This window comes from Vigna unguiculata, chromosome 9 (genome assembly GCF_037176805.1).
Source record: "Vigna unguiculata cultivar grain cowpea cultivar isolate G323 ecotype 2 chromosome 9, ASM3717680v1, whole genome shotgun sequence".
In the NCBI taxonomy this organism is placed as follows: Eukaryota; Viridiplantae; Streptophyta; class Magnoliopsida; order Fabales; family Fabaceae; genus Vigna; species Vigna unguiculata.
The window spans coordinates 5038611-5053851 of record NC_140800.1 but is presented as its reverse complement, the minus strand read 5'-3'; the positions used below and the strand labels follow the sequence as shown (position 1 = coordinate 5053851).

The following is a 15241-nucleotide window of genomic DNA, read 5'->3' as shown; positions in this document are numbered from 1 at the left end:
TTTAATTTCTTCTCCTATTTTTACATCATACATTCAGACTCAGACAACACTTAATCTTAATCTTATCTTTTCTCCTATTAGCTCTTCATGCTACACCATTAATTCATATCTTTGCAGCATTAAGGTCTTAAAAGAACAAATACTGCAGATTATCATTACTTTAAATACCAAATAAAATTTCCAAGTGTTGTGTTTGTTTTTTTATGCAAAGATTTTGTGAAATTATCTTCATGTCTTTCTAAACTGATACTTTGAGCCGGCCACTGAATCTATAAGAGCCAAATCTCTGGATTAGCAATGTACAAATACATTAACTGTGTTTGCCCAATGCCTTTATAAACAGAAGCCTCTGCAGCATAGGAAAGTGGTGCCGCTAAGTTACCAATTTCCTTTACATTTTTTCAGTGTCTGTCAGTGTAGCACGTGACTCTGCAGTGAAATCTTCACTTCTCCCTCCCATGGCTTCCTCATTGTTCTTTGATGCATGAGCTTGGATAAAGATATTTACTTTGGCTGATTCTGGAAATGGGTTCTCGGATTCAGCTTCTGGGTCTCTGCTTTTGGTTTCACTTTGCATGCTTCAGCTTCAGTTTTGGTTCCAGAGTGGCTTTAGGAGGAGATGCAACTGTGAAAGGGACTGTTGCCATTGATGACAGAGCTGTGATTGGAACTATTGATGGTGATTTTGTCTGTGCAACTTTGGATTGGTGGCCTCCTGATAAATGTGATTATGGTAGATGCAGTTGGGGTCTTGCTTCTCTTCTCAATCTGGTATTTTTGCTTTCTTTTCTTCTTTTTCTGATGGCTGATGAATTTCTGGAAGATTGTATTTTTTTTTTTTTTTGGCTACTTTCCTTTGTTAACATTCTCTGCTTAATGATTTTTTTTTGTTATTTTTGAAATGATGTTTGAATCTATCATGCATGTCTGCGATCTGCAAAGTAATTCCAGTAGAAAGAGAGAAATAATTATGTCTATGTTCTAAATGAATATTTCGTCAATTTGTGATTATTGTTTGTGGTGGTGAACAAGGTGATAAGATTCTCATCAAATCATGATGAGATTGTAGTATATACCTTTCTTTATTTGTTCTTAATAATCGATTTTTATTGACTCTGGCTTCCTCAAAGGTTTATGGAAATTCACATCTGGTTTGTGATTCTAGACTTCATTTTTTCAAAAGCGTGTTCATTTATTGATTAATTGTTTTAATGAGTTCACAAGCTTCCGCTTACAGTACCTTGCAAATCTTATACATCTTTTAATTATCATCTTTTTCAGGACCTCAACAACAAGATTTTTCTTAATGCAGTGAAAGGTAAGATATAATTTACATCTCTATTGTAATTGAATTTGGCAGGGATCCAATTCTTTCGTTGCTTTTTAATTTATTAGATGAATGCTTTGAGTTTTGAAAGCTTATCAAGGTACTGTTGTGCAGCCTTTTCACCTTTGAAACTCAGATTAGGTGGAAGTTTGCAAGACAAGGTAATATATGGCACTGAAGATTACCACCAACCTTGTACTCCTTTTGTTAAGAACACTTCTGAGATGTTTGGTTTCACGCAAGGGTGCCTCCCAATGAAAAGATGGGATGAACTCAACTACTTTTTTAAAAAAGCAGGGTAAAATTGAACTCTCACTGTGATATGCATGTGTGTTTTCAACCAACAAGATTCACCTTGTGGACAAAAAACACATTTCTAAAACATTTTTGAACTGTTTATTTCAGGGCTAAGATCATTTTTGGATTAAATGCTCTTGCTGGAAAATCAATTCACGGTAATTCTGCAACAGGACCTTGGAATTCCACCAATGCTGAGTCCTTCATCAGATACACGGTTCGAAATGGCTATACCATTTATGGATGGGAACTTGGTAAGCATATGCTGTTCTTATTACAATTTCCAAACCATAGTTACATAATTCTCTCAGTAACTATGTTTGCTGTGTACCGAATTCTCTGTACCACAATCTAAATACCAAGTTTTCTTTGAGGAAATTCTTATGGAAATCACTATCTTTATCAAAATTCTCAATGGCATGTTCTTCAATATTTTTATGTTGAAGGAAATAGATTTGACAGTTTCCCTAAAGAATGAATCATTCTGTTGTTCTATATTAAAGCATACTGAGCACTTGCCATTGATTGGCAGGCAATGAATTGAGTGGCAGTGGAGTTGGAACAAGCATTACAGCAGACCAATATGCTTCTGATTTTGCTGCTTTACGAGACATAGTTTACAATGCATATGCAAATACTGATTCTAAGCCACTAGTCATTGCACCTGGAGGGTTCTTTGATGCAACCTGGTTCAAGGAATTTATAACTAAATCTGGAAAAACTTTGGATGTGGTCACCCACCACATTTACAACCTTGGACCAGGTACTCCTCACCAAACAGGCAAATACTCATTATATCTTTCCACTTTCCATGACTTCGATTATATTTGAAGGCTGCTTTATCTCAATGTACAGGAGTTGATGAACACCTTGTGGAAAAAATTCTGGACCCTTCCTTTCTTGATAAGGAAGCTAGCACATTCAGTGGTCTCAAAAATATACTTGCAAGTACAGGTACCTCAGCAACAGCATGGGTTGGTGAGTCAGGAGGGGCCTACAATAGTGGTCATCATCTTGTATCAGATGCATTTGTTTACAGTTTCTGGTTAGTGACAAGCACCCTTTATTAATGAGGAACTAAAATCTCATGGAAGAAAAACTTACTAAATTTTTATGGTTACTAAAACTGAGTTTTGAGATATGTTAAAGAGATCAGAAACATATTTTAGCCTCAGAAATATTTTGGCTAATGTTATGATGTCACAAACAGGTATTTAGATCAGCTTGGCATGTCAGCTGCTTATGACACTAAAACATATTGCAGACAGAGTTTGATAGGAGGAAACTATGGTTTACTCAATACTACCAATTTCCTGCCAAATCCAGACTACTATAGGTACTAATAATTGACTTTCATAGTCTTGTTTATTTGCTCAAGTCATGAGATGGAAAAAAGGCCATATGACCACTTTGCAAGGGAGACATGCATTTTTCATGTCATAATTTCCATGTTCAAGAATGGGGAACATAATTGTGGACCCACATATGCATGGTTTACTTCATTATTATGAATAATTCTTCATGAGCTGAAATGAATCCACCAAATGTTCCATGCTTCATTAATTACTTGACACATAGTTTTTTGGCTTATACGGGAAGGACCCCACTATTCCAATAATACAATAGGTGATCCTTTTTCAAATAGATCCATACTATGTTTCTATGGTAATGTTCTTTTTTCTTTACAGTGCTCTTCTTTGGCATAGACTCATGGGAAGACATGTACTGTCAACTACCTTCTCTGGGACAAAAAAGATAAGAGCTTATGCACACTGTGCAAAGCAATCCGTGAGTAAATTTTTTATACACACACACATATACACTGGATAAACTTGTGAGTAAATACTTTGCAAGAGAAGAACAAGATTAAATAATGCAGAATTTAAGATGAACTTATGAACAAGTTCATTTAGATAAGTTGTATAAAAGTTGAAGTACAGAAGCTGGTTTTAATTTCTGTGATTGCTTTCTTATTTACGTATGTTTTGAGAATTTATCCCAAACAAAACCATAGAGACACAAACACACTATCTACGAAATGTTATTCATAGTTCTATCTTACAGAAGGGAATCACAGTACTGTTGATAAACCTAGACGGCAACACAAGTGTTGAAGCTGATGTAACCTTCGACAACAATGCAAAGAGTTTGAGGCTGAGAAAGATGTCTAGTCATTCAAACACGATGGAATTGCCTCTTGCAAGTGAAACTGCAAGAGAAGAGTACCATCTAACTCCACAGGATGGGAATATACATAGCCAAATCATGGTACTGAATGGAAAACCTCTGAGGGTAAACTCAGCTGGTGAAATTCCTCCTTTGGATCCTATATATGTGAACTCATCAGAACCAATAACTGTTGCACCTTTCTCTATTGTATTTGCCCATTTACCTGATGCTGTTGTTACTGCTTGCGGCTAGTTAGGTGGCACTAGGGGAAACCAAAATTGGTTTCACTTGGTGGTTTAGCAAATTACATGGAAAAAAATGTCTTAGTTTTCTTCATATGGCGGAGGAAGAGAAGCCAATTATTTAGGTTGAGAACTAGGATAATGATGATGGCTTTCTGCTATTACTCATTAAGTTCAATGTGATTACAGTTTGCAATTGTAAGTGACAAATTCAATTTCTTGCATCACTGAATGAGGCAAACCCTCTTTCACATGAATGATTGGTTTCTTTCTACAGCTATAATTCTCTTCTGACATGGAATAATATTTTGCTTTGCTTAATTACAGTTTTTACTACCTAAGCTTCTATTAAAAAAAATTTTGCTCAACAAAATTTCGTCCTGTTGTGTTCAAACTGTTTTTTATCTTCCTCTAATCAATGAAATTGCGTGAGTTGACGGACGAATTAAAAGATATTTGAGAAGAAAGAAGTAAATTGATTCATGAATTGGAAATGAGAAGATATAAGTGATCTTCAATGGCAGAATCTTTGGTTCATAGAGGTGTTATTCTGAGCTTGTTGATGGAAACAGACAGGATGTTTACTTGTAAAGACTAAGAGTCAATGAATAATGTGATATTTGTAAATAGTTGACTAAAAAAGTTTGATACATGTTAGGGGTGACAAAATGGGTCGGCCCGTCCGTTTTGGTCTGGCCCGTCTGTTGCCAGCCAAAATGGATCGGGCTGAGCTGGCCTGCCACCAATAAACGGGTTGGATATTGTAATCTGTTTTGTCTTAGAGCGGGCTAGCGGGCCGGCAGGCTAGCCCGTATCTTTTTTTTTAATTTTTGTTTATAAATCTATTATATATATATATAAATTTATTTATATAATATAAAAAAGTATTATTTTATAATTATTTTAAATTTTAAACATTAAAAAAGTTAAAAAAGTTAAAAAAAAGGGTTGGCGGGTCACGGTGGGCTGACCTGTTTTGGCCTACTAAAATGGTGGGCTAGGCGAGTCAAGTTACAGCAGGTTGACGAGTTGGAAATTTCAACCCGGTCCGTCCTTTTCTGGGCAGACTGGCAGGGCAGTCCAGTAGGCCGGCCCAACGTGTCTGGCCCGCTTTGACATTTTTACATGTGATGTAATTAAAGACCTATAAAAGATATATTATCAAATTTTATTTGTTAAATGATAATTGAAATATATATATATATATATATATATATATATATATATATATATATATATATATATATATATAAAATGAAAATTTGTTCAAAATTTAAGGTATTCTGAAGCACAATAATTTGGGTGTAGCACATATCCTTGTTATATATATAAATTCTTGCTACTACTTTAACATATAAGAAACCAAAAACACGTAACTTATAACAATCTTAGTTGATACATTTATTTAAAAGACTCGTTATGTAGAACCAAATAAAAATTCTATGCAAAATATGAACAAACTTGGCATGCACTATAACCTTAATATCATGTAATTGCTGGATCATAGAGTATCTTACAAATGATACAAAGAGTGTTTATCTTTGTAATTTTCGTACTTTGTGAAGTTATTTCTTAATAGGTGTTCAATTCTATATGTATTCTCTTAGAAGTTATCCTTGTAATTTTAAATAACTCTTTATTTAAGCCATAAAACGGTTAATTTTTTAGCAAAAACTATGACACTGACCATAATTTTTCAACTCTAGAAACACTTCAATAAAATAATGTGGAAAGAAAAAATAAATCATTATACCTTTCATGAATATTTAACTCACCTATTATTATAAGATAAATATAATCTAGAAAAGGATAAAAGATAAATAACAATTTTAGAAAAATAAGAGAAAGAAAACACTTAGGAAAAAATTAAATCAAATTACATGCATAAGAAAGAAGAGAGGACAAAAAAGAGACTTTTACATAACTCAATTCACTGAGTACTATTTTAGGATTTAAAAACTAATTAATTTGTAATTTAAGTAACATTAATTATTAAATTGTAGATTAAAAGAAAAGAAAAATTACGAGAACATCTTTAAACTTTTAAATTTCAAATTAAATGTTATCCCTTTATTATATAATACCAACACAACATTTTCAAACAATAAAAAATATCAAAATATTAAAAGACTATATTCCAGACATTTTATCACACAATAAAAGAATTCCAGACATTTTAATTTAAATTCATTGTAAATACATTTTACATAATCATTTAAAATAAGTAAAAATTACACGTATCTTGAAATATCAAGATGTCAAAATACATCTTAATATCTAACATGAGCTTTACATAAAATTAATTTTCCAAACCTACCTAATTACAAATTGGAAAGTAAATTTGTTGACTTTTATATTAACTTTTTAAAGTTATATTAATAATATTTGTTATTTTGTAACATTATAAAATAATTCACTCTTTATTTAATTATGAACTATCCATAATACTATATAATTATAATTTTTTCTAAGAACTAATCTAAAAATTTGTCATTAATTTATTGATTTGAAAATTGATGAAACATAATTCACGTGGTAGGTGTTAAGTTGATTTGGGGGTAAACCAAACCATTAGTTCCCGGAACCTTGACACTAACACAAACTCTAATCAAACAGAGGGATTTTGAGAAAAGTGAACAAAGCGAAACCGCGGAAGAAGAGATTCCTCACGCAGCGTTGGTTTTCTTCCCTTCTCTTGTGTTGCGCGTTCACATCACTTCCCTCTCTGCAAGCCAAGAATATATGCTCTTACATTCGTTCCTCTCTTTCTTTTTCTTCCGTTTTTTTTTTCTCTTTCGCTCCGCTCCGAGATCTACACAACGTTCTAGGTAATACCTACTATTTCTTCGTCGTTAATATTTCAATTTTTCGCTACGTTGTTAGCACGTGCAATTTTACGACGTCCTATATGCCTTTGTGTGTTTCTCCCTCTTTTTGATTAATTTTACTGCTGGTGTTGATCATCGTAATAATTGTGACTGTAATTACGAGAATCATAACGAGGTCGATAATTTAGTTCAGCTAGAAATTTTGAATGCTATAATTCGGGATTAAGTTGATGCATGGAAACAGTGGTAAAACGGTGTCGTTTGATTTGAGCTGGGGTCATTTTGGATTTTGTTGTTATTATGTGCAGTATCAACAGTTTGAGTTTCTCTGTTTTTGTTTTGTTTTGTTGTTCTGGTTGCTTTTTTCTTCCCCGGATTTCACTCAATGAGTCTGCTAGCATTATTATGCCTTTACTTTAAGAGCGGGTGTTCATTTTCTCTTGAAGACTTCACTCACCTACCAACATTTAGTTTGCACCTTAATCTAGACAATAGTTAGCCCTTTTTCTAGGCTGATTTTTCTTGAAAATATCAATTTGTTAGAACTTAAGTAGAGAACCCAACCCTAAAGACAATCCATTAAATAGGAGAGTCTCGGGACTTATTCACTTATCATAAGAAACTTCTTTTTTGCTTGGTGATGATGATGTTATTTTTGCAAATGAAATGTATTGCAAGTTACTTCTTGTTGTTGGTAAGCTCTTGTTAGAAGAGAATAAAATGATGCAGATTTGGGTTTCTAATCGTGCTATTTTATTTTAATTGGGATTGGGAAGTAGTAGTACCCTCTTTTTGTATGGATTGGTTACATGGATTAAAAGAGGCCATAATGTTCTATTGATGCCTTTTTGTTGTCCATTACTTAGTTCCGTGCAGCATGACAAATTGGAATGGAGACAGTATTAAAGATTAACTCGTTGTACTTTTATGCTTTTCAATTACTGAGGACAAGCTGTGGTATTCGCTATAACTAAGATGAGAATTGGAATGGATGCAGTATTGGGCAAATGCAACTGCTTGTGAAAATTGGGTAGCTAATTTGTGGAGTGACACACCCCTGGAACTTGGAAAGCTGTGCTAGTAATGGATCTTGATGGGGGGAGTTCGTCAACAGTTAGCACAGGAGTGCAGGAAATTCCAGGACGTTCAACACAACGTGGTGGTGAGTGTTACTTTCTTGGCAGATTTTCAACTATTTCTGACAGCTTAGACACTGCAAGCTTTTGCAATGCATTAATGGTTTTTCTAATAGATGATTTATATTTATATTTGGCAATTATATGATTAATGAATGAATCACTTTTTCTTTTGTTTAATTTGGACCTGTGTAATAATCTGGAAACTAAACAGGGTTTTGTCAGGAGAGTTCAGTTACTGGATTCTTTACATGAATTGAATGCTATTGAATATATATATATATATATATATATATATATATATTTTTTTTTTTCTTTTTTTTTTTATAATTTTGCCTCTTTTTGAAGCATGATATAAGAATGAAACTGTAACTTATTTCATCACTAGTAACAATAATCAAAATGCAGATATTGGTTATCACTATCAGCAGTTACGAAGAAGAATAGAAGATATTGTATTTACTTGTCCTCCTTAAAGCATAAGTTTTTGTTGTAGAGGGAGAGGAAGAGAGAGAGTGAGCTAATCTAGTGAGTTTTGAGAATGAAAAGGCTTATTCAATTGGTACGTATATTATACAAACAAATTTTCGTAATAAACTTAGGGCTTCTTTGGACAAGCTTCTCCATAAGCATTTCTAGGAGAAAAAGAAGAAACAGATGAATGAGCTTCTCCATCAGCTAAAATTAACTTATGCACAAGTTAAAAATAAAAATTTGGAGAAGTTATATGAAAGAAATTCTACAAATAAGCTTATGCACAAACTAATTTTAGCTCATGGAGAAACCCCCTTTCATTTTTTCCATCTTATTTTTCTCTTCCAGAAGTACTTATGGAGAAACCTATATGTTAAAATTGTGCTTGTTATTGTATTGTACTCCTCTCTTCTAGCCAAGAGTTGAGCAAGAAGTAGAAAATAGTTGCTAGATCCAGTGCTAAAGCTAAGTACCGAGTTATGGCAGCAATTACATGGCTGAAACAACTTCTTCATCTGTTAAAATCTGGAGATAAACAGGATACTTGACTATTATGTTGCAATGAAGTTGTTGTTTAAATTGCATCAAACCCAATCTTCCATGAGCGAACTAAAAACATAAAGATTTGATTGTCATTTTTGTGGGAGAGAAGGTGCTTTTTGGAGAAATCATCACTGACTTTGCCAACTGTAGTGACCAACATTAAGACATGCTCACTGAATCCATACTCTCGTATTGATCACATTTGTATAACAAGCTTGACTCATATGACATGTATGCTCTAACTTCAAGGGAGTGTAGAAGATATGATTTGGACTCAGTAGTTAAGGAAATATGAACAACTGATAATTAGTATATTCTCCATTATTAGTTTTCCCTATATTATGCTTTGAATGATTATATAAATAACGGATTTACATGTGCGTGATTAAATACAAAATTCGCAACCACAGAGAGACTCTGTATACAACTTTCATAAAGCTACTTTTTCGGTGTATGTAAGGGTTGAGTGTTATAGGATATAACTTTCCCTTGTATTGTACTCTTCTCTTTCCATATATATATATATATATAATAAACATCAGCTGAGCACAACTACCCACTGATTTTTTTATCATACATAAATTCAAAGGACCCTTAGTTGAAATTAGTTCCTAGGCTAATATTAATTGAGTGCAACTTCCTAGATACTAATACCCATAAACACTTAATACATATATAATCATGTGATTACATGAATCTTCTATTTACTAAGTACATTAAGTATCATTATTCCAACATTTTGACTGACTTTTTCAATCATATAGCTGTAATGGTGACAGAAAAATTGTTTTCATTTATTTCAACAAAAATAGTCTTTTACCAATTTATTTCAGTACTTTTTTTTTTCTATTTTAGCTATTGAACTGTTTTATTTCTTTGGTTCCTGATCGCCACCCCCCCAAACCCCCCTCTTTCTTCCCCTTTTTATTGTTGAAACTTGTACTGATTGCTATTTTGATGGTTTTGCAGCATTCTATCAGTTTACACAGCAGAACCTTCCAGCATGTAAACCTGTGCTTACACCTGCAGCAGTTAGTTCTTTGACAAAACTTGAATATTTCATGACACCTTATTCTATGAAATGCATGTACTAAGTCTTAATCAATTTCTATGCAGATCATCGCTACATTTCTATTGATGAGTTTCATTTTCATTCCTATTGGACTTGTTACACTTCGTGCCTCAAACAGTGTACGAATAATTTCTACTTTCTTGATATTAGAACCAATTTTTTTTCCTGTCTCCCCCCTAAATCTTCCTGTTTTCTAAAATATATTTATTTGACCTATTTATTTGTAGGTTGTTGAAATTGTTGATAGGTATGACATGGATTGTGTACCTGAAGAATATAGAAATAACAAGGTCGCATATATTAAAGATGACTTAATCACCAAAAACTGTTCACGATTCTTAAAGGTGATAGTTCAATTTACGATTTATTACATCATATACTGATTGTTGCTTCAGTGTTCAGTAATTTTTAGTTAAATAGATCAGTGACACTTAGTTCTTAATTTTCCTTGACTGATTGGCTGGCTTCCTCTTAACATCTTTGACATAGGATTCACAAAACTCTTTAGTGACATTCCCATACCGTAGTTCTTTCAGAAGTTGCATTGCATGACCATGTAGAGTGGTTAAAACTTGTGTACTTAAAATTGAGCTAGTTATCTGTTTTCTGCATTTATCTTGTTATTACGATCTATGAAGAATCTTCCACCCTTCAAGAGAAAAGATTATACGTGCTGATGTAGATATTATGAATCGTGGAAATCATATCTGGTAGCACATGGTGATGGGTTTTGACATTGTTCAAAAGGACATGGTATAATACTATATTATATTTTCTTACATGTATTATTACTTCATTTTCATAACATTTTTGGTGTGCTTTTTGCTCCCTCATTTAATTGGGAAGAATAATTTGGGGCTGGAAGCTAAAATGCTAATATCTTGCCAAAAGAATTATCAATAAAGTTGATTTTTTACCACCTCTTGATTACGTTTATAATCTGTGTAGGTACTTAAGCCAATGAAAGCACCAATTTATATCTATTACCAGCTTGATAACTATTACCAAAACCACCGACGGTGAGGATTCTTTGTTTTCTTGTTTTCAAATACAATGATTAAGTCTTTAGAATAAGTACTATTTGTCAAGGTCTCCAAATCATCATTCAACTTCAGATCTTGTCTATTTATACTTTCTCTTTCACATTGATCTCCTTTTATTTATTTGTTTGTGTTTTGGTCAATACACCAGCCATTTTTTTTATCATTTGCTGGTTTCTCATTGTTGGAAATAGATTATTGTGCAACTGTATATATTAAATTGATCAAACCTGAATGTATGCCCTGCTATATTTTCTTGCTTTCGTCAAATCAATTTGCACTATTAATTTATATTTGAACATATTGACATTTCTCCAAAGCAATTCTGGATTTATTTTGAAGTTTCATTTTCTACCTCTACTAATTATTAGGAAAAAATGCATAATTATAGCTTCTGTGTATAGCCATATTCAACTCATAGGTTCAATTAGTCCTGGCAGTAAGTCCTTCCCTTAAGCGAACGTACTAAATCTTAAACCATTGAAGAATCATATTTTCTTTTTTGTTTTTCCCAATTCTTAAATGAAAAATTAATAAAATAACCTGCAGAACATAACATGTTCTATGTTTTCTGTACACAATAACTTCATGATCCAAGCAACATTACAAACCAAGCTTGTTGATTTCATGATTCATAGACTTTGAAAGTCTGAAGAATCCAGTTATTCTTTGGCGGCTCAATTTTCTTGTATGGATTCAGGAAAATCATAGCCTCTAGCCTAATATATTGACAAATTTAGGAAATCTTAAAAGTTCTTTAAATAAATCTAATCCAGGATGCTGGTAAGTGGGAATTTACTACTTTGATATTAACAATTGATGATCTCTTTAATCTTTTCCATCCAGATCATAAAAAATATCCAGTCATCCCCCCTAATATAAAATGTCTATCTTTGCATAATACTTTTTCTTTCAAAATTAATTGATGTTAATCAGTTTCAAAATGGTTGAGTAACTTGTATGTCTTGTACTGTAAGATCAGACATATAGTTGTGAGGCCTGTTGAAGTTCAGCAACTGATTGAACATAATACCAGTAACTGGATGATGTCTCTTTTTATGGCTTTTGTTCATGTTTCTTAACAGAACTTGGGTTTTGAGTACTTGTTTTCAAGATTCGAAATATGCTCTGTTCTGCCTATTTCTTACTTTTACTTTTTAAATTAAGCAATGATAAAAAATAATATTTTAGTTTGATGGTTTGGATTTAGTAACAATTAATGATCAAACCTTTTTGATATTGATTACTCACTTAATTGAAGGACCTTTGTAACATTAACTTGAGTTTAAGGATTAATTCGGCTTAAGTAAAAGTCAAAGATGCTTACATGCAAAGGGCACAGAATTTAACGTCTTTTTTGCACTATTTTCTTAGTTGTCTTTTAATTATTTGAGCAACAGGTCATCCCAACCATTGTTAATTTTTTAAATTATTTCTGTTTTAGTCATGTTTTTTATTTGTCTTTGAATTTAATCTAATGTACTCCAGCAGAAAGAATTTCAGGTTCAGTATAGATCTTTTAAGTTAGAGTCTATACCGTAAAATGTTATAAATTCAACTATGTAATTTTGTTTCTCCACTGTTCACTCAAACTTTCAAAATTTGTTCAGGTATGTCAAAAGTAGAAGTGACCTGCAGCTCTTACATGGACTTGGATACAATGACACCAGTTCTTGTAAACCTTTAGAGTCCTCCCATAATCTTCCAGTTGTACCTTGTGGGTTGATAGCGTGGAGTTTGTTCAATGATACATATAAATTCAGTCGTGGGCCATCAGAGTTGAAGGTCAATAGGAAGAATATTGCTTGGAAAAGTGATCGTGATCATAAATTTGGAAAACATGTTTACCCATTTAATTTTCAAAATGGGACTTTGATTGGAGGTGGAAAGCTGGATCCAAGTATTCCTGTGAGTTTGAAGCTTTTGAACTGCATATTGAGCTTTTCCTATTGACATCCTGTCTTGCTGTGACCAAGTTCCGTATTTGGATTTGAAATATCTTTTTTTGACCTGCATTTCAATGCATTTTTCCTTTTATTCATATATTTAACAGTGTTCTATAGGAGTTAAATGATAGGCTTAATTACACATTTTGGTCACCTTACTATCATCATTTTTCAAATTTGGTTCCTACATTTTTTTTTCTCCACAAATTTGATTCCTTTTTAATTATGTGATTTTGGTCCTTCCATTAACTTGACATCAATATTGATGTTGCAGTGCATGAGTGTCATGTTAGCACTTCTGTTTAATACTGAATGTCAAGTTAATAGATGTTGCATAACTAAAATAGTGGAAGGACTAAATTTGAGAAAGAGAATAAGGGAGGCCAAAAAGTCCGATTAAACCTAATAGAGATACTTATGCATTGTGCTGCTGATTTTCACTTTTTCTTGTGTGGAGTGAGGGAGGGTGGGCGTGGCGGTGATAAAATCAGTTTCACCTTCACCACCTTCACCCTCCTCTCTTTATTTTTTCCTTTTGGCCTGAAAACAGTCGCACTAATAGAGAGCATACGCACCAGTGAAATATTAATATTTAGTACCATATAGTTTGGTCAAACTATATGGTACTATTAATTTCTTCTTAATTTTCTATATGCACTTATTTTGGTGATATATTTTCTCGTGTTCTGATTCTAATGCATTCTGATTCCCATATATCAGCTTGGTGATCAAGAAGATCTCATTGTTTGGATGAGGACTGCTGCTCTCCCCAGCTTCAGAAAGTTATATGGTAGAATTGAAGAGGACTTGGATGTAGATGATGTTATAGTAGTCCACCTGCAAAATAACTATAACACTTACAGTTTTGGTGGAAAGAAGAAGCTTGTTCTGTCAACATCAAGCTGGTTGGGTGGAAAAAATGACTTCCTTGGAGTTGCAAATTTATTTGTTGGCGCCTTTTGCATATTCATCTCCATCGTCTTCCTGTTGCTTCATATGAAAAATCCTAGGTAATTTCTAGATGCTTTTTGATTATTTTGTTCACATGAAACCACTTATGCAGTTGCTTAGAGGATGTTGAACTCTGCTAGTTTTTTGTTTGTCTAATGCTTACTTACTGCATTAGAGCCTTTTACTTTTCTTTTTCTGTTGCCTTTTCATTTAAGATCTTTTGAGCTTTTCTTCACACATAATCATGCTAGGAATAGTAGTTTGACTTGTGTAAAGGTTAATAATATGTTTTAAGCCGGTGGTGTAATATGATTTACTACTTCTATACATTATTAGCAGATTAGACTAATATTCTGAGGCAGGACCGAGAGTCCTTTTAAATGAAATTGTGAGTAAATATTTATACAGTTTATTGTGAAGTCATGAAAATATTAGAAACTGAAGATTTGGAAACTTCTTACATAGATTATCCAAGAAAGCATGTTCTGATCATTCTGCTATTCTATATTTTGAAATAGATTGTCCCAACATTTTTTGAACTTGCTTTCACTTACCATTGATGCTTCTTTTTAGGACAGACCTTATGGGGACATGGCCTACCTATCTTGGAATAGGAAAAACATTGCTAGCTGATAAAGGACATGGTATGGTACACTGGTGGTTGTACTTTTCTTAATGCGATGCACAAGATACATACACTTGCTATTAAAAACTTCTGTATTTAATTGTAAATGATGAGGCAGAGCAAGCATCTTCTTTTGGTTTAACTATTATGGAAATGAGCCTTTAGGAATGGGATAGTTGAGAGCTTGGGTATTTGCATGAGGTCATGAATCAAACCTCAGCATTGCCATTGTACACAAAAGACAATATATTGAAATAGAAACCGTATATGGTCTTTTGTATTTTGCAGCATATTTTTACAGAACAGGACCTACCACTCTTACGTGGCAGTATTCTAAACTAGATAGGATCTTATAAAAGGATTGTTTAGCTTCTCAGAGCATTTTACCAATGGCAGAAACGGAAAGCTGGTATGTTTTCTTTAGATATTTTTCTTTATTTGATACAATCACTTGCTTGATTAATTGCTTGTTGAAACATAACATTCTTTAGAAATTCTTATACAGTCATTCTAATTCAACTGTGAGTGCATTAAGTACAAATCCGATCAAGCATTGTTTCCCGGTAATTAATAGCTGTGAACTGCATTCAT

The 15241-nt window shown here is 33.0% G+C and overlaps 2 protein-coding genes across 6 annotated transcripts; both read left to right on the top strand.

The window, feature by feature from the left end:
• Positions 1-265: 265 nt before the first annotated feature.
• On the top strand, positions 266-4292 carry GUS3 (glucuronidase 3). Its single transcript, XM_028049030.2, has 9 exons — positions 266-771; positions 1282-1318; positions 1442-1625; positions 1733-1878; positions 2157-2387; positions 2480-2669; positions 2835-2960; positions 3313-3412; positions 3689-4292. The coding sequence occupies exons 1-9, from the start codon at positions 526-528 to the stop codon at positions 4043-4045; spliced, it is 1617 nt and encodes a 538-aa protein (XP_027904831.1). The 5' UTR covers positions 266-525; the 3' UTR covers positions 4046-4292.
• Positions 4293-6601: 2309 nt separating this feature from the next.
• On the top strand, positions 6602-15073 carry LOC114164125 (LEM3 (ligand-effect modulator 3) family protein / CDC50 family protein). Of its 5 annotated transcripts, XM_028048658.2 has the most exons (10): positions 6602-6863; positions 7730-7779; positions 7861-8025; positions 9986-10047; positions 10133-10207; positions 10316-10432; positions 11037-11107; positions 12739-13036; positions 13795-14084; positions 14599-15073. In XM_028048658.2, exons 3-10 carry the CDS (start codon positions 7947-7949, stop codon positions 14699-14701), a joined length of 1095 nt encoding a protein of 364 aa, XP_027904459.1. In that variant the 5' UTR covers positions 6602-6863; positions 7730-7779; positions 7861-7946; the 3' UTR covers positions 14702-15073. The 5 variants fall into 5 exon arrangements, with proteins under 5 accessions (XP_027904459.1, XP_027904460.1, XP_027904456.1 ...); XM_028048659.2 differs by lacking the exon at positions 7730-7779 and having other exon boundaries at positions 14604-15073; XM_028048655.2 differs by lacking the exon at positions 7730-7779.
• Positions 15074-15241: the final 168 nt, after the last annotated feature.

Excerpts from the sequence above, each read along its gene's own strand:
- GUS3 (XM_028049030.2), top strand. The coding sequence starts at position 526 with ATGGGTTCTCGGATTCAGCTTCTGGGTCTCTGCTTTTGGTTTCACTTT. Across the intron at positions 1,879-2,156 it reads CATTTATGGATGGGAACTTG|GCAATGAATTGAGTGGCAGT; the intron begins GTAAGCATATGC and ends ATTGATTGGCAG. Across the intron at positions 2,961-3,312 it reads CCAAATCCAGACTACTATAG|TGCTCTTCTTTGGCATAGAC; the intron begins GTACTAATAATT and ends TTTTCTTTACAG.
- LOC114164125 (XM_028048655.2), top strand. The coding sequence starts at position 7,947 with ATGGATCTTGATGGGGGGAGTTCGTCAACAGTTAGCACAGGAGTGCAG. Across the intron at positions 8,026-9,985 it reads ACGTTCAACACAACGTGGTG|CATTCTATCAGTTTACACAG; the intron begins GTGAGTGTTACT and ends ATGGTTTTGCAG. Across the intron at positions 13,037-13,794 it reads AGCTGGATCCAAGTATTCCT|CTTGGTGATCAAGAAGATCT; the intron begins GTGAGTTTGAAG and ends CCCATATATCAG.